Below are 23,584 nucleotides of genomic sequence, written 5' to 3'. Positions count from 1 at the left end.
GCGCCTGATTGTTTCCCTGTGTGCACACAGGTTAACTCATTGTAGCTTGCAAGGTGACAACTTGGAGAGACTCCTTGAGATCCTGCAACGAGGTCCTCAACTGTCTGACCTGGAGTACGTGCCAAATAAAACCTATTCTTACTCCTACATTAGCTGACACACGTGAATAAATAGTGGTGATGCTGGGTTATTTTTTATTTTGACTGCAGTTTATCAAGTAACCAGCTGGAAGAGGAAGGAGTGAAGAAGTTTGTGGATCGTCTCCAAAAGCTTAAAGTCACCGGCTACGTTAAGTAAGATTCATTATGTCAACTATTGAGTTCATCCTTTCTACACCAAGATACAGTAAGTTGCACCAGCTGCACATAACAAATAAATGGAATTGGAAATAGAAAAGATGGGAAGATTAGTAAATCCCTGTTACATACATTTAGAAATACAGCTAGACTTGGGAGGTTCACCCACAACGTTTGACAGTGAAATTACACATATGAATTACACATATGCCAGTAAATGGGATACATCTTGAATGGCACTTTTGTGGTCTTTAATGTGTCCTTATGCACAGTTTGAGCAACAACGGCCTGACTCAGAATGGGCTTTTGGATGTGGCCAACACACTGTGCACCTGTAACAACGTCTCTGGCGTAGAAATCAGGTGGGGAAATGAGTTAACAAAGTGCTAAGATGAATTGAGAAAAGAACAAGAAAACAGATGTCAAAAAAAGAAACTATTTTTCCCTGTCTTTTCTTTGAACTCAAATTTCTGCCGACAGTTTGAACGCAGAGGACAGGTGTGTAATCTGGTTCACACCATATGAAGATTGTGAGAGAACGCTGAGGTAGGATAATAATCCATTATTACAATAGTACAAGTAAGTAGTGAATCATCGACAGTGTATTACCTACAATGAATAGCGGGGAGGGGGGGGGCACACCCTGTTTGGGGTGCCTATGAAAAAGAAATGTATTTTCGCTGCTAAAATTTGGTAAAGTAAAATGAATGTTAGTCAATGAAGCAATTTGTCTTTGTAGAGAGCAGATGGACATTTCAATAACTTTTTAATGGTTAAAGTATATAAACAAAAATATTAAATATGATGTACACTTAAACTGATTCTTTTGAGTGGCAAATGAATGTACTGCTGATGATCTCGTCCTCAACATGACAATGATTTGCTTCCATGTCAGTTTGCCATAGTCTGAAACGGCATTTGAGATGTTCTGTACTCCATCCAACAGAACTCATTTCTATAAGTAACTGTGTCAGTGATATCCCTGCACACATTACACACACACATGGCATTACTTTGCAGTGTAACCTGTGAAAAGCTTTCATGTGTTGTTTGATTTTTCATCCTGACTTTCTACCCAGTGTGACAGATAGTGGTTTGGGACGTGACCATCTGGTCAAATTAGCAGAGATCATCTCCGTCACTCCAAGTCCAACCAAACTAGAGTAAGCACACCTCTGTGTTCTCACATTTTAATAAACTTAAAGCTTTCAAGGACTTTGTTAACAAAGAAGTGATTTTTGCTTAATTTACTTTAATGAGAACTTCTTTGTCTGTCGAGACGCACCTGGAAAAGAATGTTTGTTTTGATTAGAGAGATTATGTTGTAATTAACCATCATAATTGACATTTTCTTGATAAACCTAATGTGAGTATATGAATAGAAATGATCCGTAGGACATCCATCATTTTCCATGTCCAGTTCACTTGGTTACTCTGAGGTTTGCCCACAGGTTTAAGAACAATTTGCTTCAGTTGGATTGGATTGAAGAGTTTCTGAAACTCTTAAACAGCAGTCAGAGAGGATTTAGCGTGAGGTAAGAAGAAATACATTTGACGTTGCACGAGTGGCAACTCGGGTTTCTGAGCTGTATCACACTGTCCACCTTTCAAGTATTGATGAACGTTGGATCAGATCCGAGGAAGCCGTTAGTTTGTTGTGCCGTTGTCTTCATCTCAGCAGCAACATACACTCCATCAGGTATGCAAATGCATACAGACCATTGAAACTCATTTTAGAAAAGCCGCAATATGTTTAACTAAGGGTAATAATTCTATTTACTTTACAGGGTTCACCACACGACTCTTCATCTGTCTCTGATGGAGTCCACTGAAGTGACCTCAGTCAGGTGATATTTTTTGTTTGGTTTTCTTGAACGTCACATCCAGGAAACATTAATTCTCTATTCTACAAACACTGAGAATTTGACTTTGATGTTTTTTTTCTTCTTAGTGATGACTCTGCAGATATGACTCCATTAATGGCCATAAAGAAAATTGGGTATTTATTTTCATTACATGCTCAGTACTGCAAAGTTATCATCTTTAGTGATGCAGGATTCCTTTGTAGACTGACATGATCTCAACTTCATGGGAGCTTGCTTTCAGAAAATAAGAATAATGTTGGCCATTAACAAGGAAGTGCAATGCAAATTGTACTTATAACGGCACTTTTCTATAACATGTTTTGAAACTGCTTATTTGATGAAAAATGTACTTTCTTGTTACTTGTTCTTCTGAGTTTGTATCTCTATGTGGAAATGCACTTATTGTACGTCGCTTTGGATAAAAGCGTCAGCTAAATGACATGTAATGTAATGTAATGTAATGCAATATGTCTCACAAACAAATCAAATATCGGCCGGTAAAGGTATCTTTTGTCCGACATGGACATTATTTTTGTAAATTGTGGCTAAGCAACACTAAATGCTTGTAATTTGGGAAAAAAATATTTTGAAAGAAAACTGGGAAAAAATGCTTGCATTTAACTTTCTGGCACGGGAGAAAGTCACCTTTTCCTCTCCTGTCCTCCAGCCTCATAGACTGCGCAGTAGAGGGACATCACCTTGCATCTATGAAGAGCAGCATCCAGAGGTGTCCTTTACTGACAGAGCTGGAGTTAGTACTTTCTATTATCTGTATTAATATCCTGCACAGGACACTTGAAATAGATAAAACAACAACAACAACAACAGTAAAATATAAGAGGAATTAAAGAATTAAACATGTTTTTCTTCATCATCACAGTTTTTCCCACAACAGCCTGGGCATAGAAGGCGCCGAGTTCCTCTGTTCTGTGCTTCCCTCGCTGCCAAATCTCACTTCTCTCAGGTGAGAGTTTTTCTCACATTGGACACCAAGATAAATGTGTGTTTTTCAATTCTAGCATGCCAAGCAACTACTTTTGTCTTCTGCAGCATTGGTTCCAAAGAGGCTTCTGTGGTTGTGGTTGAGAAGCTGTCAGAGGCCTTGCTGCAGGCTACAGCCATTGAGTGCTTAAAGTGGGCTACACACACGCACATTTTATGAACTGTCGGGAGCATTTTGTTTCAGAAGAAAATGAAAAATCTAGCACTGCGTTACATGTTCAGAATTAAAATGTATTCTTCGTTTTTCCCAGTCTGTCAGGTCATGCGGTTAGTGACACGGCAGCAAAGATCGTGACCAGAATGTTGCCTCGCCTAAGATCACTCAAGTAAGCATTGAGTAACAGTTACATTTTATTCACGTATCAATCGCCACCATCTAAATGTCATAGTGTTATATAGAGTGCTCATTAGTTTGTTTAAAACACATTTAGACATCTCAGTAGTATACAATCAGTAACGTTGCCGTTGGACTCGTCTAGTCTGTCTCATTGTACGTGGTCTGCGTGTGGAGGGCTGCAGCTCATCCAAACACTGGGAGAATGCGTCAGGCTGGAGGACCTTTGGTGAGACGCTCACACACCTGCACATAAATGAATGAACATGGGTACAAACATCTAAGCATAACATAGAATAGTGTCTTGAAGGTCGTAGAAGATGGGTGCGTCTCTGCTTGTGTGTGCATTCATTTTCTTTGTGCGCCCCCAAGTCTGGACTGCCTGCAGCTGAATGAGGAGATCAGGATGTCCCTGGCGCAGGCACTGAGGAAAATCAACTCCATACGCAGTCTCAGGTAATAAACCTTCTGACCTCAGAGCCTCTGACATTTCAAAGGAAAATGGATCTTTTTGTAAATACTCATTAAGTATTTATCCAATTTACAGAGCTATGCCCGCAAAGATATTTCGGGCAGGCTGTTACATCGACTACTATAGTGATACAGAGACACTTGGCACGTATCAAGTGCCGCTCTGATAATATGGTCTATTTATGATTGGGTACTCCGACTGTAACTGCCAAGCTCACTCTCCGTGCTTAGGGGTCGGCATACCAGCTTGTCATCAAGCGGAATGCGGGGGGGGGGGGGGGGGGGGGCTGATCCCACAATCCTACCTTCCGAAGGGGGAAATTTGCAATTCCCTGTTCTCTCATAGTGCTAAGTTGTAAATTGCTAGTCACTGATGAGCAGCAAGGTCAGAACAGAGACTGCAGATGTCAATGTTATTTAAATACATATCATACTTCCATGGTAAATCATTCTCCTCATGTGAAAGATGTGTGTATATACATATATATATATTAAATTCAACAATTTCACTGAGCATTTTAATTGCACGGTGGAGATTGATTTATTTATGCATGCTGTGTGTGTGTGTGTGTCTGTCTTCCAGACTAAATAAGATTGCCACAGCAATGGGACCATCAAACAGTGTGCTAGATCTCCTAGCTGCTATGGAGGGACTCACACGGATCCAGGATATAGAGTGAGCATGTTGGCCATAAACAAATATGATGAACTGTATTTTAATCCGGCACGTTGGCATGAGTGATGCTGGATGTGTTGTTTCTGCTGATGTTTCAGGTTGAAGGGATGGAGGATGGCTGATAGAGGAATAGAAGAGCTGACCAGACTCCTTCCGGTCTGGACGGAGCTTCGAAAAATCAGGTAGGCAGGAAGGTCGTTGACTCAAAAACCTTTGGATACCTTTGTGACTTTTTCCTCAGATTTAAGGTATTCAAATGAAATATATATATTTTGTATTGTTTGATCTCGTCAAATTATTTTTGACGTGAAACCCGGAGTCAGTTTACAAGTTACGAGCTTAATTTTCTGGCCAAATACCTGCATTATTGTCAATTAATTTTTCAAACAATCAAATTTATATAGTACCTTTCATTGGATCTAATTGAATTCCAAGAGCTTTAAAAAGGACGAAAAAGAGAGAGAAAACAGGTAAGAAAGTCAAATTAGAATGAAAATTAAACAAGAAATGGAATATCTATAGATACTTATCCATGGCATGACTTAATGGTTTAGTTCTACAAACAATATTGTTACGCCTTGTTGTGTCCTTGTAATTCTGCAGATAATGATTTTATGTTTCTAGGTGACTGCTTAGTTTTAGAAAGACTTTGGATGAGGTGAGGCCCCTTTGCTTGTTGTTTGGAGGGAACTATTCATGCAGCGGTTACCCCAACAACAAGACAGGAAAAATGCCCCAAAAATGGTTCAAAAAAAATAAATAATGAATTGCCCTCCCTTTGCATGATATCTTAAAATGATACAAATAATTGGCATCTTTGGTACCATTGGCTAAATAATTAATATAATCCTAGGCATGCCCAATGCTAGAACCTTGTTGTGTGAGCATTTCATTGGACTGACGTCACCTTCTTAATGTGGTCCATCTGCTGCCATCAGCAGCTGGTGCTTCCTTTTTCAAATGTTGGACAAACGTGGCCTTCCTTTTTGTGCGGTTGCATTTGTTTATTTATTGTATTTGGTATTACTCTTCTACATGTATATCTTTTCTCTTTTATGTTCATTTCATTCATTTTATCTTGCTTAATTTTGAAAAACACTCACTTTGGAGGGGTTTGTTTGACTTCCCAGTGTGTTGGGACTGCAGCGTGCTTCCTCGCCCTCTATTATGATTTGTGACCTTAGCACCACCAAGCGGTGGTATCAAAGAACTAATCATCGAATCACTACATGTTTTACATTTACTGTTTTGTGTCCATGTGTCTGCTTCCAGTCTTTCAAAGAACCTCATCAGCGACCAATTGGGAGAATTGCTACTGGAGGCTTTAAACAGCTGTACTCATCTGGAAGAGCTCCAGTAAGGACAGAATAAAACACGTTTTTATACACGGCTCATTCCTGTAAATGCTTTTCTTAGAGATGAGAATGATATCCTGTCCACATTCACGCTTGTACTGTTTGTGTGATGGATCCTTGCTTGTTTTCAAATAGTGTTCACTGCTGAAAAACGATTATTTCCCATGTAAACTTTTCAGTTGTAGAATTTATTGTTGTATTATTTCTATTGTTTGTGTTTTGTAAGTTAGACACACATTAGCACGAAGTGAAAACATCTGTTTGCGCTTTCTTACAGTCTGCCTAGCAACAGTCTTGGTGATGTCACTGCCGCTAGGATGGCCCTTGTTCTCCCGTCACTGACAAACATCACTGTGCTTGAGTAGGTTACCCACAAATACACACACACACACACACACACATTTATTGTTGATGTACATTGGTCAGTTTTCACTTGTCCTGAGGTTTATGTTCTTAATGCACACGTGTGTCTTTTTCCAGTATTTCAGAAAACAAGATTGGATATGAAGGATCAGTGAGTCTGTCCAAAGCAATAATGTGCATGAAGAAGCTCACCAAGATCTAGTAAGACTCTCAAGCTTCTCCCGCTGTTTTAGAAATCACAACCCTGATGAATGACTAGATGTAATATATATTGATTATAGGCTGTGATCCAATGTTTCTTTTCCCCTATTGTCTGGCAGTCTGACCGCTGTTGGGACGTCAGAGCTGTGTCCAGTAGCTGCCAGTCTGGCCCACTGTCCCCTCCTACAGGATGTGGGGTAAGATGAAAAAAGGATCATCTAATACTTTTGTTGTAAATAATGAGTAAGACTAATATTACAGGCATCCCTCTTGTTTCTGTTTTTTTTTAATTTTTTTTTTTTATAAATGCACAAAAAGATATCTTTTTGCACTTTATTTTTCAAAGAAGCGTATATATTTGGCAGAAGTCCATTTAAAAGAAATATTACAACCAGTATGTGCACTTTTCTCAGTTCTGTTTTTGTATAAAGGTTCCAAACTAATCATTTTAGATTCAGCCCTAGTGGCAACAAACGACATGATTGCGTGTAGATGTCCAAATAATGAATCACATTCCTTTTGTGTTTCTGCAATCAGAGACAGTAAAGTAAACCAGCAGGATTTCAAGACTCAAGTGTTTAGCCTTTCAACTGGTCAGCTTTGTCTATTCCATTTGCACTATTGACCTCTGGCAAATTGTGTTAAGTGTGTGGGCCTTGTTGGGATCAGTAACACAATGCAAACTATCCAAGACTAATGTTGTAGCTCCTTGCTTTCATTACAACATACGATCCCTACAATGTGCGACAGAGCACAACAGCAGGCGCCTGCGTTTAACACAGTGTGTTAGTGCCAAGTGAAACCCTTGGATTTCCCTGTGTTTTAGAAAAATGTAAAAAAAACAACAACATTGAAACAGTAGCATGCTTTTGTGTATTCACAGCAATTATCTCTACCAAATTAATGTTTGGTGTCAATTCTTTTCATGTGCTTTAAAAAAATTGTGCATAACTAACCAATAACTATAATATCAACCATCAATCATTTTGGGGCAAAAGTGACTTTTAGTAGCTTTTTTAGAAGTAATTTCTAAAAGGGGTTATCATACTTCTACCTTTTTTTTGGTATTGAGATCATATAAAAATATGCCAATTTGGAAAACAATTGTCTGATTATTATTAATCTACACAGAGTGCATTGGTCTATTACAGCGAGCCTTCGCCTTCTTGCCGCTGTCTATGGGACACAAACATGATGAATTCTGATTTAAAATCTCAAGTTTGTCAGCAATGTTAAGAGTGATTGATTGTTTTCTGAGATGCTACACAGCTGTGTATTTTTTATGTATTTTCTTTTTTCCAGTCTGGGATGGAATAATTGTGGGGACAAAGTGGCCCTGGAGCTGGTCAGAGTTATGCCTCTCTGTCAGAAGCTGACGAGAATAGAGTGAGTGCTTGAACACACACACTCACCAGTTTTAGTTGTTTTCAGTTGTTTGGTTATATATTTAGTTATAGCTTTTAAAAATTAAAAGAGATTCATTTGGAGATTTCGGTTTCTTAAAATAAGGCTCATAGTTTTTACATTATTTTACTCTTCATTGTTTGATTGGTTTCTTCAATTTGGTTCTGTTTCGTCTTCATAGCAATGTATGAAATGGGCTGCTATTGGGTTTGGACTTTTGGTTTAAATTAAGTTCCTCCGTAGTTTACTTGCTTGATCCCCACACACTGACACTTTGAGGCAATAAAACGATGATTTCTCCCAGTCTGGAGTCAAACGCCATGACTGTCTCTGGAGCGGAGTCCTTGGTTAAAGCCCTACAGTCGTGTCCTGCTCTGCGGATCATCAGGTAAACTTTCTGGCATGTTGTCTCCCTCTTTTTTTCTTATTACTGTCTTTTAAGAGCCATAATAATACTTCAAATCAGCTATACATAGTTATTTATAAACATTGAGGATGTAAAATGTTCACACTGTGCTTTTCAGATTGTGGAGGAACAACGTCTCTCTTATTGAGGCCCAGAGGCTCAGGCAGAAGGAAAGGAGACTGAACTTCTCGTCCACCTAACATGGTCTTCATTGATGGCTCCACCATCAAAGAGACTTTGCATGCTTGAACCGTGACACTTTTGACATTTTACTAAATGTAAATAATGTTTAGATGGAACAGCGCTTATTAAGTACGCTTATTATTTCTTCAGGCTATTTAAATGGATGACTCATTCTGTTCTTTGATAGTAACCCGCCATACTGTCAGCTGACAGTGTGCGACAGACCTTTGGTCAGTGTGTGTGTGTGTGTGTGTGTGTTTTGGTTATAGCGAGACACATATTTTCTGTGTTACCTTATTCAGTAAGTGGACTGAATGTGTTGCTACATGATATGTTAGATAAGCATCAAGAATGATTGTGAAGCAACTCATTTAATTACAAACAAAATCGTGAGTCAATTGACCCAAAGTTCCTAAAAGGGATATCAGGTTAATATTCTAAAGGGCACAACGTGAATGAAATAAGTGAACTGGTGTTGCTCTTTTGTTTAATTAATATAGCACAAAACATGGCAGCATTTAGTTATCTTAGAGAGTTTAGATAGATTGTTTTGAAGCTGCCCGAACATTTCAGTGTGTTTGCTGTGGGGTTCGTACACACTGCACTGCTCTTTTTACGCTATGAACCTCAGGGACCATGATGTATTGTGTCCAGCAACTTCCATTTGAGAAAATAGAAAATTGCACAGTAATTATATTACTATTACTATTACTATTAACAATAATTAGAGGCCACATAAGTGAAAACATAACAAATCATGAACTTACAGTAAATCTTCTCCATCATTTTAGGTTGTGGTCTCTATACAATCTGCGTATTTACTTCTGCTAATATTTTGGTCAATTATTTTGTTCGATGTTATTTAAACTGTTTTTTGCTAGGACACAGGGATGTGCTGTGGGACTGTAGATCATCCTCCTGAGAGGGGGTTGGCTTCAAGGTTTCGGATCATGCTCGACCTCTGACATGACAAATCTTGCTTAACATTAAATTATTAAAAATAAAGACTAAATTGAGTGGTGGCCTTTATTTGCACTTTCTTTCTTACCTGTTACCTAAAGAATGTTGTATGAACACAATTTCCTCTTAAGTTATGTCTTTACATAACTTGATAATGTTTTTTTTCCTGAAAAAACAATTCAATATAAACTGGTTTCTGGAGTACATGAGTACACTTGTTGCCTAAACCCAGGACAAAGGGTGTTTCATAACTGGATCGACAGGAGCAGCTGAAACATCAGCTGTCCCCGTCAGTGGCCAAACTCGGTCACAGGACTTCATTTCCGTCAATGAGGTGCCGTCTCTGCTCCGCTCCTGTATGAAAGAGGTATTCCACTTATTTGCAGTCATGAAGTTCAGCTCAATCACAAGGGGTACCACTCAGCCAGAGAAACAGCTGTATCGTGTGCTCCGTGGTTCTGGAGAGAGCCTTTCAAAGTTAGAAAAATAACTTGAACTGAAAATAACCCAGTGGCGTCAAAAAGGTTACCTGGGCTTGAAACTAAAGCAGAATTCCTGTTAAAAAGTGAACATGTAGGATTTGAAAAAGTGGACAACTGAGATTTATAGTGATCAACGAAGGAGGCAGTTTTCTGGTGCACTGCTCTTTCCACGATTGGTGCGCTGCTCTTTCCACGATTGGTGCGCTGCTCTTTCTTGGTGTAGCAGGTGGCACCATGGGGTGGCGCTGTGGGGTCAAGGCGGTGCACCTATTAAAGGGGAAGTGGCACTTTGCCATGAAGTGCCAGTTTCCTGTTGGGCCCCCAGGGTATGGTTGGGCCCCCAGTAGTGGTGAGAAAGCTCCATTCTCTTTTGATTTGTGAATGTATTTGTTTATTCTTTCATATGTACGGGTGGTAGATTTTAATGGAGTTTGCATGAGAGGATCGGGAGGAGAGGCACCGTCTGGGGAAAGAGGGAATGAATGGGTGTGAGAGTTTGATGCAGCAGGTATGTTGGGTTTTTTAATTAAATTAAAGTATGAATTTCGTTGTTGGTAATTGTGTATCCTTGTGTTTCAGTTATTATCCCGCTACCTGCTGTCCTTTTGTTAGTTTTGTTTTTTGTTTTCAGCGGTTAGTCCGCTCCTGGCCCATTTGTATTTTGTTTTTTTGCGTGTTTTAGATGTAAGAGCGGACTAACCACTTTAAGTTTGTTTGTTTGTTTGTTTGTTTTCTGATCACTTTCCCCACATTCCAAGTTACACTTCCTGCAGTGCTCCGGGCAAACCCTGACCTATGGTGTGAACTGAAAGGGGCGGGGGGGGGTTGATTGCAGTGTGTGCCGTGATTTGCCGTGGTTGGCCTTATACACAGGTGTGCTGTGCCGTGTTAAGCGGGTTTGACCGCGGTGTGTTTCGCAGGGTAACTCGGGGGCGTTCGGAGCCTGCAATGTGTCTGTGTATGTGGGGTCGGATTAGACCCATTTGTAATAAATTATTATTAAACTATATTCGGCTTCCGTTTCTTATATCTATAGGGTAACATTGGCATCTTATGTCTCTTACCTCTTGTGGGTAGCCCTTGAGTGATTCATAGATTAAATTAATCAAATAAATTACAATAATGTAAAAACATTGCAAGGATTAAGTAGCCCCAGGTTCAAAGATTAACAGTAATCCAACAATGGATAATATTCATATTATATGTAGAAAACACTAAACTGTGAAATTAAAATTCATCGAAAGTATTTGCATCAGTTTTTCTAAATGCAGGGGGTATGCTAACACTGTTAAGTGGAAAGGCTTAATATGTTTTCCACCACGGGTAGCTGTCTTGGTGAACACATTTAGGTCGTAATACCTGTTTTAACCACAGAAGGGTGATAGAGAAACATTAGAAAACTAGATTCCCCTTATTAGACTTTAAACACAATATGCACATTACAAAATGAGAAAAGCCGCTCTAAATTAGAGTATGTTGGCCATTAACACAAGACACGTGAGTTACAAACACTGTCTCTGGTTCTGATTACACAAAACATTATCCTCTTAAAAAGGAAGTCCTTTGATTGTGCTTGACGGTGACGCTTTTATTTTGTAAGAAGAGCTCTCAGTACTTCCGGTAGTGCGATAGCACCGTTAGCTTGATGCATCGGGTCCATCAGCGCAGAGCAGAGTCCAGGTGGCTGAGAGGATGACTTACGTTCACACACTGTTGCGCCTCGCAGGATTCACGGGATAAAAAAAATGGCAACTGCAACTTCAGTGTTTACCCTTGGGTAGAAAAACAAACGCTTTGGGGCAATTTATTCCTCCTCACTAAGCAGGCTAATTGAAGAAATTACCAACTGACAAGCGAAAAATAAGTTGGACGTCATTTTTTTTTGAGGTAAGTGTCACATCAGTTTTCAATTGTCGTTTATCTTTGGCATTGATTAGTAGAAGATTAACGGGAGCTGGTGTTTATTGATGGATCGATACTGAAGGGACACGCTCAGTAGTACAAATGACTTCAGACAAAATGTCCAGCCTATGTGTTGGTTAGAGAGCTTTTGTTAAAGGATGTTGTAATGTTTATTTGATCTGTGTGCATGTGTGAAAATGAGTTGTTTGTTTTTTAATTTGGTTTGACAAACCTTTAAATAATTTGTGTTTACATGTTGCACTTCTTTTCCCTTCAACCCAACCCTTCATGGCAGAGAGGACGCGTAATTCGACCTAATGACTGTGTGCAGGTCTCACTGCCATAAACTAAACCTTTCAGGCTGCTTTGCTCGTCAACCAGTCCCACTCAGCACGCTCCCTCTGCTCAGTGGTGTCCTCCTGCCGAGAGGGGACTGAGGTGTGGATGTGGAAGTGTGACTGACGACTGGGTGTGAATGTCTTCAGCAGGGTCCTGAACGAGGCTGCCGGGTCTCTTGTTGGTCAGGTCTGTGCAGCATCCTGCTGGGTAGTCCACGCCTACCTGTAATGCACATAAACAAAAACACCAACAGCAGTCCCAAGTTCCATCAGCGGCTTCGGGGTCACTATTGGAAGACAGGGTTTTTTTTTTTCTTCTCTGTTCATTATTTTAGGTAACACCCCTGATCAAAGTAAAACACAAGATTGAATAACATGCTACACTTTGCCTGAAGAGAGAGAGAACTTGAGAAGTAGACATATTGAAAACAGCTCTAATTGTCCTTCCTGTCCAATGTATGCAGGATCGCCCTCTGTAACACCCGCCCTCTTGCATCGCAACATCCTGTGTCATTTTTTTGTAAGTGGCGCTTGTTGTTGCGACGGGTGCAAACAGACATGTTGTCTTTTTGTTCATGAGCTTATATAAGGGGAAAAATCTTTAATTTACACAACCATATTCAACCACATTAAATGGCAGAAGTTAGAGCAAACCTTTCACCACCAATGAATGAGTGAGTGAGTAATGGAAAGAAAAAATTACAAAGGTATTTTCAGTACATCACCACTACGAGTGTGACATCATAGGAGTAGACCGGGAGGAGCACGCTGGTTATGACACATTAGTATCTTAGCAACAGACAGCATCCTTTTAGCTTGCCGCTCAGAGAACAAAACCACTCAGATGGACACAAGGTGTTCTGCGGTTTATCTGTCCTTAATGCCGCTCTGAAATCATTTCAAATAGGAGTTATTACAGAGAACATCATGTTCTGACAAAAAAAAAAGAAATTACACAAAAATAAATGCTTTATTCCTATCATGAGGCGTCTCCATTTTGGAGGTTCTGCACTTCCAGTAATTTGTGCACCAGTGTGTGTGTGTGTGTGTGTGTGTGAGAGAGAGAGAGAGAGAGCCTACAACAAGGTCAATGTGCATTACAGGACCTTTCATCTGGCATATGTTTACAGCTGTGTTTAAATCTTGTATTTAAAGCAAGGCAGAAGCATTACTCTAATTAACTGAAGCGTTTAGAGGTTGTGTACTAGTATTAGCTTTTTTTTAAATGTTAAACATACTTATAAGGTGAGTATTATTAAATTGACATCTTCATGTGTAACTGCCTCTGTAAACTGATTTCTGTTGGGAAAAATGCAATCTGCCTGGCAACAGATATTGACACCCGATGTGTTGGTAGCAGCTTATTTTCCTCTCCAGTAGTATTTTTCTGAAATGTATCAATTTTCAGTGGAAGACACACACACACACACACTTAAATTCCTCTGCATTCCAGGACATTTAATTGTGACCTCAGACCATGGCCTACACCCTGGGCTCGACCACTGATGGGCCGGAGCGCAGTGTCGGACCTCAGCACTGCGTCACGCGGGTGGAGCTGTCCGTCACCGCGTTGAGCCTGCTGGACCGAGATGTAGCCTCCAAGTCAGACCCGTTCTGTGTTCTCTTCCATGAGGTGGATGGAAACTGGGTGGAGGTAAGAAGGGATGGATAATGGTGGGTAGGAAAGGTGACAGATGGAGAGATAAGTGGAGGAAGAGATGGGCTGGAGAAAAAAGACGAGAGTGACAAAAAGGCATGTTCTGCCTTTTTTAAACAGGCGGTTAAAATGAGAGGAATCCTCACGGGGATGCTAATGGCAGATTGGAGGGAAAAGGCTGAACATAGATAAAATATATTAGTGTTTGGATCACAAAGAGTCAAACCCAGTTTTGGTGCTTCTTCACGCTGTTTATTTTTTACACCAAAGAAGACATGAAGACAAAAAGGAGGCAGACATAAAATAAGATTAGAAAAGGAAGGATGAAGATTTCAATAAATGTCAGAAGTGCCTTCAGGGTCACGTCCACCTCGCTGCCTCTTCGAGCAAAGAAAGACCAACTGATTTTGTTTGTTGTCTGCTCTGCTTCGAATACGGTAAATGTTGTGAGCCAGATCCAAACTCATGATGTCTTGACCATCTGGCATGAGCGCCTGCGTGCTGAGCCCAGCAGCAACGCTGCTGAACGCTCTTCAAACGTTGATCTTGCACTGCACAGGCACCATTACGGCTGCCAAGTTAATTATGCAAGGTTCCCTCGCAGGTTCCATGATAGGCCACTACAAGCTCATTTCTAATATGTCTATAAAAGTGTGTATTACTGTATGGTTCGGATTAATTAGCATATACTCAGCAGATGCATCTGTCTTTAGGTGACCCAGTTAAAGCTTGTTACTTTGTTCAATATGTGTTTCATGTAAACTGCTCAATACCACACATAGGGCATAAATTGTCTGACTACTAAAACACTTACTTCTGCTGAAAAGATTGCAGTGTTGCACTCAGTGTCCTTTCGGAAGGACAAGGACAACCACATGAAAGCAGATGAAGAAAAAGCTTTTTCATACAAGAAAGGTTACATTTCAAGAAATGTATTGTATTCCTAACTAAAATCAAGTAAATTGTAATTATAGATGGAAGCTAAATCTTTGCTTTCAACTTTTACAACATTATTGTTAACTTTGTCTCTGAGAAGCACAGTGTCTCTTTGGTTAAGAAGAAAGCTCAAACCAAAAAGTTCTGGGATGTTGACTACACTTTGCTCAACATTTGGTTGCTTCGGTTCAACGATATGCGATGCAGGTTACAACCTTGCCTTAATCAGGATTTAAAGCTGTGAAATCTCACGGCAAGATCAATTCACTCCTTTGAACTAGTACATTCCCTTGAGGAGGTGTAAGTAGATGAGAAAACCTCTGTTGATCAACAACAAGACATCTAGACATGGGATACACAGCCGGGGAGTCCACAATATAGGAGGCTGTCGTAGCAAGTTAGCTGCGTTGCATCAATTTGATACAAACTCCTCTATCGTAAAATAAAAACAGGAACCATTTGAAGCCTTGAAACCACAGTTGAACTCTTTTCAATGAACTGCTTGATCTTTTGTCCCGTTATTTAATCCAAACCACTAGTTTGCCAATAACTAGTCAGCCAGGATCAGATCAAATACCTTTATTTTCCCTCTTCACTAACTTATGATAGCTGAATTGAACAAAATGGCTTACAATAGTGACCCAAGTGGCATGGGAATGTTGAACAAAACATAACGAGGAAACGGAGTGAGGCTCTGAGAGTCATTGTGACTGCACAGTTAAGTTGACCGTGTTACATCTCTTGTCTAGGGAGCCCCCCCCCCCCCCAAAAGCCTCAGTCCTACACAGCAAAGTGTGACGTGATCGAGTGACCTAACACAGCATCGACGAAGGTGTAGAGAAATAAAAACATCAGCACTTGTTGTTGCTGCTGCCAAAGACAAATATGGTAATGAGGTTCTGCTGTGTGTAGGATGCTCTCTCAAAGCTTCTCTGTAGCGAAACAGCTGGTCAACAGGGCAAACTGGCTTTTTTTGTATTCTGCGGGCTAGTGTGTGTGTGTGTGTAGGCGAGTGCCTTGGATTTGTAACCGGTTGACGGTCAGCAGGGTATGTGGCTGCAACGTGGAATTGCCAACGGCTGCTATGGCAACGGGAAGGGAAACAACAACTTAGGGAGTTAGGGAACGATGGAGGAGGGGAAATAGGCCTGAACCGTTTTCTCTGATATTTTCCACAGCTGTCACATTTCTTTCACAGCCCGGCTTTCTCACTTCCTCTGATTGCCCTGCTGTTGGCTTTGTCTTCTCTCTTCTCCTTTATCTAGTTGTCTCTCATTTCTGTCACGTTGTCCGTCCTCTGTTTCTCTCCCGCTCGCCGTCTGTCTATGAGACAGAGGTGTGAGAAGCAGCTGGGCTCATCAGGGGGAAAGAGAGCTGGAGTAAGAGGGGTAAGTGTTGCCGAGAGTAGGTGTGGGAGAGGAAGATGAGAGAAGGCTGGAGGGGAACAGAGGGTGAAGGAAAAATGTGCGATGGAAAGAGATGTGGGAAAGAACAATAAGTGTAAAGAGGGGAAGGAAGGAAACCACGATGGGAGATTGATAAAAGCTAAAGATGGTGATAGAGCGGCTTCGAGACACCCTAACTCTACAAACCGTTGCTTGTTTAATGCTTGAGCAGAGAAGTCTTTCCAGCTAAATTTGCCTGTTTGATGCTGGGTGGGTAGAGTATAAAGGATATATATGAGGTACCGCTGAAAATGAGGTCAATAGAAGTGGTGGGAGTAAACCGAAACAGTAAAGTTGTCTATAAGCAAAACACCAATACGAAAGAAGTTAAATGCTCCATAGAGCTTCTGGTTTGTCACTCTGCCTCACCTTTCCCATTACCAACATTGATCTAATCTGTTGTAACATGAACATTTTAATTGGAGCAGCTTAAATAGACCCGGTTCCCCGTGCGTTTATTTGAATTGATCTGTTAAATTACTAATCACCCAAACTCCTCAAAGGACCTTCTCAGTCAGCTAACCTCCCTTGAGCTCCATCTAAATGTGTAATATTAAGGCAAAAGGGCATTTTAAAACAGTCCAGTATCACCAAAATGCAAAATGAATCCAACGGTCACAATGTCGGGTGCGAGGGCAGGAAGGGAGGACTCAGGTGCGGAGTTGAGGGAACAAAAAATACTTTAATAGTCCAGCTGTAGAAGGAAAACTCAAAATCCAAAAAAACTCTAAATTACTACAACGAAACAAAATGAGAAGGGGGAGGGAAAAAACGAGGCAGGGACCTGACAAAACAATAACATATAATATGAAGTGAAGTGAATGGCATGGCATGTAATGACGCCACACGAGACAAGAGACCAACATGGCTTAAATACACAGGGGTGGTGCAGGTGATTGGACACAGGTGGAAACAATTATCAACACGGCAGACAATCACAGGCGAAGACAGGAAAAGGCAGGAAGTGAAGTTACCCCAAGGACACAAGAGACATGAAACTACAAATATAACAAGACATGAACCCAAACCGTGACACCAACATTGTGCCCTTATTGTATGTCGTAAAATGTCACAATGGGGATGTTTATTCTTTGTGTTTCGATATTGTCTTAAAACACTCACGGTATCATATCCCTGCAGTAACATTGTACATAAATACCTACTTAGAAAGCTACTTTTGCATCCTGTTTATATTGTTAATATTCCACCGTTTGAAACTTAAAAAAAATATATTTTTTCAGTCGCCTGGTTTCTATTCTGTCAAAATTCTGCAATAATGGTCTGATTCACCACTAATATCTGTTTCTTACTCTCTGCTCCCTTTCCATGCATTAGATGGATAAGTGCCGTAAGAACTGATCAAGTTAAAACTCTTGCAGCTCTGTACGTCTTAGCCTGCCTTGGTTCTTTAGGAAGAACGATCCCTATTCAGAGAAACCGATAGTTTGGATAAAATCATTCATAAAAGGTCAAAAGTTATTTTCTTCTACTATTTTCTGCTGCTAAGGAACTGACTTATTACGACAAACTGGGGTTTGATGAATCACAAATGCACAGTGAAATTTGGACCTGATGTTAATTTATCCTCTTGGGCCAATGAATGTTTCACAAAATGTGACAGCAAGTCATTCAGCAGTTGTTTTGGATTTGGTAAGGAACAAAGTGGTGGGCCTACAAAACCACCATCATTGGTGTCACCAACCAACGAGGTGGCCTTTTATTTTTTGTGTAAAGTTGTGAAAATGAGCCCAATTAAATTTAGCAACACTTATCTACAAGCATTAAAATGCCACATTACTAAACACTGTATTATATTATATGACAACAAACTAATATTAAATCAGCAGGACAGTCATAATTTAGTTTTGACATTGGATGGATTATCAGTCCAATGACCATATGGAAATGCTTTTTATCCTCACTTAAGTTCAGAAGTGGTGACAGGCTAGATATATACTGACCTTGTCTAATGGAGGATAAACACACTGAGCAGTAAGTTCAGGGTGAGTCAGGCTGAGAGTAAGTCAGCCATTGAGTATTAGTAATCCAACCACTCGGCTTGGAGGAGCCAGGGCAAATAAAGTGACACTCAAAGGGCTCTTACAGACACCCACATATGTGTCTGTGTGTTGACCGGGTTCTTTTTGGGGCCATCGGGTTTCACTACTTGTTTCTTTATCAAAAAGATGGATTCACCTAGGAAAGGTATTTGAGGATGTTGAAAATGTATAATAATCTTTTTTTTAATTATCTACATGAGGTCAAATGATTGTCAGATACAAAGTTACAAAGTACATTAGTTTGGGAAGAGACAACGACAGCCCTCGACAATTGTTGGATTGATCTCAGGATTGATTGTATTTAGTTTGGTGATTCTCAGATTCTTCATAAGGTCAACATCCTATTAATGATAATAAGATTTTATTTACAGAGCGCTTTTCAGAAAACTAAAAGACGCTTTACAGACATTTAAAATCATCATTAAGATAGTACATAGTAAGGCAAAGATTTATTTAGCGCATTTCAACAACAACACAATTCAAAGTGATTCACATGAAACCAAACTTGTAAAAGAAAAGGAAATTAAGAGACTTGAATGAAACATCAAAAATTAACATTGAAATGATAAACATGCTAAAATAGAATAAACTTAGCAGAACAATTAGAATAAAAATTAGACCAAGATTAAAATCAGTTTTGAAGACATTACTTTTGAGAGTCACTGAGAACACTGCGGTATCAGATTTTGGGAGGAACGAGTTATGGGCAATCAAAGCACCGTGGATATATTAATGAAATTACAGCCTCACAGAGCTGTCAGGTTGGCTGTGGACTCCTTGTATTATTTGTCAGGCCTTGGTAGAGAACCGCAGCACCCAGAAGATTCACTAGAGACTCAATACACCACTGCTAAAGGCCATAAAATACTGAATTCATTTTTCTGTATTAATATCCTAAGGATATTGCATTTTACTTTTGCCTATTGGCACTTTCAATATAGTTATGATGCATCACTGGAAGTGTTTTTCAGCAGAACTGGCCGGCTTCTGCATTACCTTGAAATACTATTATTTAAGGACAGTTATACGCTTGTATTTCATTCCTAATCAGGGCTGGACTGGGACAAAAAAAGGGCCCTGGCATTTCTGCTCAGACCGGCCCCCCACAATCGGTCGGACACAACCACCAACCAGTACACTATCCTAGCTTTCCCTGTAGATATGCATATCTACTGTTCCGTTCCCAAAAACCCATACAAGGTTGAGAACTACTGTAAGTGCCATGTACAGTAATGTCGGTAATCAGACAGTTGATGGACCCCATTTACTTCCATAGTAGAAAAAAAAATACTATGGAAGTCAATGGGGTGCATCAACTGTCTGATTACCGACATTCTTCAAAATATATATGTTTGTTTATCAGAATAAAGAAATCCATACAGGTTTGAAACAACTTGGGGGTGAGTAAATGATGACACAATTTTCATTTCCCCCTCATTAATATGACACCAAACAACATTTACCTCTAATTGTTGAGACACATCCCATAAAAAACCTATACAAACAAATTACTCACACAAAACGTCCTGATAATATGTATATACAATTTAGAGTATTCACTTGCCGTAATATTGCATATTGATGATATTGGAAATTCAGATGAAACATTATAAAATATCTAGTTAGTTGAATATACAGCTTTCAAAATGCAAAGCGGGTTTTTAACCCCCATATAACATACGTTAGCTACCTCTTCTAACGTGTAACTCGTTGGTGAGTAATAATTAAAATAATCAAATGGCATCATTTAAGTTTTTTTCTAGAGAAGAAGGGCCGTCGACGACCGTTATGAGTTTTAAATGGTTACATTAGAATATCCCAAGTTGCAATTGAATAAGTGAACTCTCAACTCTGCTAGCTACAATAACAGTGCTAAATAGCTTATGCTGTGTTATTTGACTTTAGCTAACTGAGTGGCCATTGCAGTCACTTTTAAGTGACAATTTGACAAATGACAACCTGACACTCAGACTTTATAATAGCAACAACCGACAACGATAATGTTTGTTGCCTTATTATAATATTCATTAATTGAGGTAACTGTTAAATCGTCATCATCTTGGTTGTGGCCCAGCCCAGCCACACACACTATCCTCATGCACCCGCCCTGATTAACACTCCCTCCCTGTTCATGTAGCTACCTGCTTGCTTACCGTTTCAATGACACTCTCCTGCTCACTCTGCCCCTCCTGGACTTCACTGTCACACTGACACCTGCTGCACCTTCTCCTCTGCTGCACCTTCTCCTCTGCTGCCTGCGAGCTAGGTTTGTCAACCGTCCCGTATTACCCGGGACATCCAGAATTATGGGCAATTTTGATTTGTCCCGGCCGGGACAGCTCCAGTACCGATTTCCAATCACAGCCTGCTAAGTCAATGACGCGCGAAAAACTCCCGGTTGTTGTGAAGTTGTGGCGCATCAGAGCAGTGTGCGCGCGGGTGCCGGGTGGCCAGAGCGGAGCATGTGAGGTTGTGCAAGCCCGGCCGCCGACTGCTAGCACCCCCCCGTCAGCCCGCGAAAGTGTCCCTGATTTGGGGTTGGGAGAGTTGGCAACCCTACTGCGAGCCGCAAGCACCGCTATCGCTGTGGCTAGTCACCGCTCGTCCTCCATGTGCTGTGTTCACCTGCTGTTTCTGCAACATGTCGTCAGGTTCTGTAGTAGTTTTGGAAACTGAAGCTACAGCACTAAACACGTCGGTTATTTTTGAACATGTTGAGGCATCAACCTCTAGATTTTTTTTGGCCCACAATTTCTCCGCAGCCCCTTGCTCTTACGTTTTTGTTTCTCCATCTTAATCCACACATTTCTTTCTAGCTTTGAGTCACTGAATGCATCTGCCTGACACATGGAGAGGGAGGGGTGGAGCCTGCAAAGAGATGATTGGGCCAGCCTAGTGTCAGTATGGAAAATGAACCAATGGGCCGCTGTCCCTGCTTTATGGGCCGGTCGAAAGCCATTTTTTTTTTAAATAAAATGTTTTTATAGGCCTATCGACCGGCCCCCAAGTGCGTCGGCCCACCGGGCATTTGCCCGGTATGCCCGATTACCAGTCCAGCCCTGTTCCTAATGATGAAGTGAGAAAGTTGAATCCACAACTGTTGAATACAATGGAGTCCAGGCAGCCAGAGACTTACGTAAGTCTGTTTATCTCAATGATTCTGAGAGATGGAGGAGATAAAGGAGTCAGCGAGAAACCTGCGATGAATAATATACCAAGTTGTTGTGTTACATTTAAACATACTATTTTAAATATGATCCCAACTCTAGATGCCACACATGGTTCACCATTGAGCTTCTAGACAAACTATTTGATATAAACATGCCAGATTTAGTTAAAGCTGAAAAACAGGCCCATCGTAGGCTCCATTTCAGTGAACATCTACTTATGCGTGTGGTTTTTTTTGTTTTGTTTGTTTTAAACTCCTTTCTCCTTCTTTCTTGTGTTTTAGCTCAGTCGCACTGAAACAGCAGTGAACAACTTGAACCCAGTGTTCGGGGTGAAGTTTCACGTGGATTACCATTTTGAGCTAATCCAGAAGCTTCGCTTCGCCATGTTTGATGAAGACAAGTGTGCCACTCAGCTCTACGAACATGACTTCCTGGGAGAGTTTGTTTGCACACTCGGAGTGGTATGGGAGGATTTCTCATTTCTCAGTTCAAAGTTAGTTTGGTTTTAAGTAGGATAGCAGAGTGCAAGTTTCTATGAAATGTATTGACCTCATGTGGCCTATGGTCCCTGAGCCCTTGATCAAGTCAGCGTGCTAAGAACTTGAATAAAGATGACCATTTCTTTAGTTTTGTGTTTTTGTCCAATTGTAACCGATTCCTGTCCTGTCTGTCCTTCTCTAATTGTCAATCAGATTGTGTCCAATAAGAAACTTCACAGACCCTTGGTATTAGCCAATGGGAAACCAGCTGGGAAAGGATCCATAACGGTGAGAATACTACTTGTCTCTCCATCACATGAACTCAGGATTGAATCATATGATCAATGTGGATGCAGTCGCTGCTGTTGTCAATGATGATGGAAGTGTTGATGAATATGTTGTTGATGCTGCTGCAGTTTTAATAGTTAATAGTACTTCTGCTGCAGCTAATGTTGTGCTGTGATTTTATTTTAGATAACAGCTCAGGAGCTGTCTGACAACAGAATCATCACGTTGACCCTGAGTGGGCGTAAACTGGATAAAAAGGTAGGCAGTTGGAGCCACTAACTTACACCGAATGCAAAGACAAACACGTGCACACTGTGCATGAGAGAGACACATACTGCTTCAGAACGTACAAAGCAAAGCCTGGTAAGCTCACAAATAAACACTACATGTTTTCATATCGTTCACATTTGCCAAGTAATCGGTGACCAGGTAGTTGGACAGGAAAACCATGGAGGATTGTCATTTTATCTTTAGTTTTTTTCTCATTCTTGAATCTATTGGGTAGCTTACGGTTTACAGTAAAGGTAAAAATGACAGTGAGTTGGATTCGAACTGATGTGTGCCAGCTGTGCAGCATCCGTTTTAACCACAAAGCACATTCAATGCAGAAATGCAGAACACCTCTTTCAGTAAATACATTAATAAAACAACACAAAGAAATATGTTGTTCCTCCTACAAGCTATATTCTGGATTTGTACATCATTTGGCTTGAAATGACAAAGTCTCTGTTTTGTACAGGATTTTTTTGGGAAGTCAGACCCCTACCTGGAGTTTCACAAACAGGGAGAAGACGGCAAATGGATGCTGGTGCACCGGACTGAGGTGAGTCAACCATGAGTGGTCATTGTCAAGGGAATACTCTGTATCTTTAATGAAAGGGAAAAAAAGTGATGGTAATTCTGTGTCTTTGATTTGCTGCTGTGAAATTCAATTATTGGCTCCCTCCTTTTTTATCTGCGACTTCAGGTCATAAAGAACACTTTGGATCCTGCTTGGAAATCTTTTACTGTTCCGCTAATTTCTCTCTGCAATGGAGAGGTGGACAGAAACATCAAGGTTAGAATTTCATCTGTTACACACCGGTATGAATTTCCACGTCATCAAATGTTTGCAGTGCAAATGTACCGTAGAAAAAAAGATCTAGAATGTTAATGCACTGGTTACAATGCATAACAGTGTGATCACGTTGGTCATTATACGCTGCTAAAAAGTAGATCATCAAGTCCAAATCCATGATGTTGATAAAAATTTGGGATAGAGTTGATGAGCTACACGGAGAAGAGTAAAGAGGTAAAAATACGAAAGAAATA

General features: G+C 40.4%; 2 protein-coding genes across 3 annotated transcripts in view; both read left to right on the top strand.

The window, feature by feature from the left end:
- Positions 1-9,572, top strand: part of nlrc5 (NLR family, CARD domain containing 5) — a 30,569-nt gene extending 20,997 nt beyond the window's left edge. For both annotated transcript variants that reach the window (XM_062563110.1, XM_037450753.2), the window contains 24 exons: positions 31-114; positions 210-293; positions 569-658; positions 777-842; positions 1,376-1,459; positions 1,748-1,831; positions 1,909-1,995; positions 2,084-2,143; positions 2,248-2,295; positions 2,829-2,912; positions 3,042-3,125; positions 3,212-3,295; positions 3,415-3,489; positions 3,643-3,726; positions 3,870-3,953; positions 4,552-4,644; positions 4,743-4,826; positions 5,917-6,000; positions 6,277-6,360; positions 6,480-6,563; positions 6,683-6,760; positions 7,866-7,949; positions 8,272-8,355; positions 8,492-9,572. In XM_062563110.1, the coding sequence (XP_062419094.1) occupies positions 31-114; positions 210-293; positions 569-658; positions 777-842; positions 1,376-1,459; positions 1,748-1,831; positions 1,909-1,995; positions 2,084-2,143; positions 2,248-2,295; positions 2,829-2,912; positions 3,042-3,125; positions 3,212-3,295; positions 3,415-3,489; positions 3,643-3,726; positions 3,870-3,953; positions 4,552-4,644; positions 4,743-4,826; positions 5,917-6,000; positions 6,277-6,360; positions 6,480-6,563; positions 6,683-6,760; positions 7,866-7,949; positions 8,272-8,355; positions 8,492-8,573 (1,939 nt within the window). In that variant the 3' untranslated portion in view covers positions 8,574-9,572. The remainder of the gene's footprint in view (positions 1-30; positions 115-209; positions 294-568; positions 659-776; positions 843-1,375; positions 1,460-1,747; positions 1,832-1,908; positions 1,996-2,083; positions 2,144-2,247; positions 2,296-2,828; positions 2,913-3,041; positions 3,126-3,211; positions 3,296-3,414; positions 3,490-3,642; positions 3,727-3,869; positions 3,954-4,551; positions 4,645-4,742; positions 4,827-5,916; positions 6,001-6,276; positions 6,361-6,479; positions 6,564-6,682; positions 6,761-7,865; positions 7,950-8,271; positions 8,356-8,491) is intronic.
- A 2,057-nt stretch (positions 9,573-11,629) lies between these two features.
- cpne2 (copine II) overlaps positions 11,630-23,584 on the top strand; it is a 37,455-nt gene continuing 25,500 nt past the window's right edge. The window contains exons 1-7 of the mRNA XM_037451520.2: positions 11,630-11,885; positions 13,692-13,892; positions 21,788-21,967; positions 22,199-22,273; positions 22,460-22,531; positions 23,013-23,096; positions 23,241-23,330. Coding sequence (XP_037307417.1) covers positions 13,716-13,892; positions 21,788-21,967; positions 22,199-22,273; positions 22,460-22,531; positions 23,013-23,096; positions 23,241-23,330 — 678 coding nt within the window. The 5' untranslated portion in view covers positions 11,630-11,885; positions 13,692-13,715. The remainder of the gene's footprint in view (positions 11,886-13,691; positions 13,893-21,787; positions 21,968-22,198; positions 22,274-22,459; positions 22,532-23,012; positions 23,097-23,240; positions 23,331-23,584) is intronic.

Source organism: Pungitius pungitius, chromosome 6 (assembly GCF_949316345.1).
Source record: "Pungitius pungitius chromosome 6, fPunPun2.1, whole genome shotgun sequence".
Taxonomy (NCBI): domain Eukaryota; kingdom Metazoa; phylum Chordata; class Actinopteri; order Perciformes; family Gasterosteidae; genus Pungitius; species Pungitius pungitius.
Note: the sequence above shows the minus strand (reverse complement) of the source record. Positions and strands in the feature narration are given on the sequence as shown.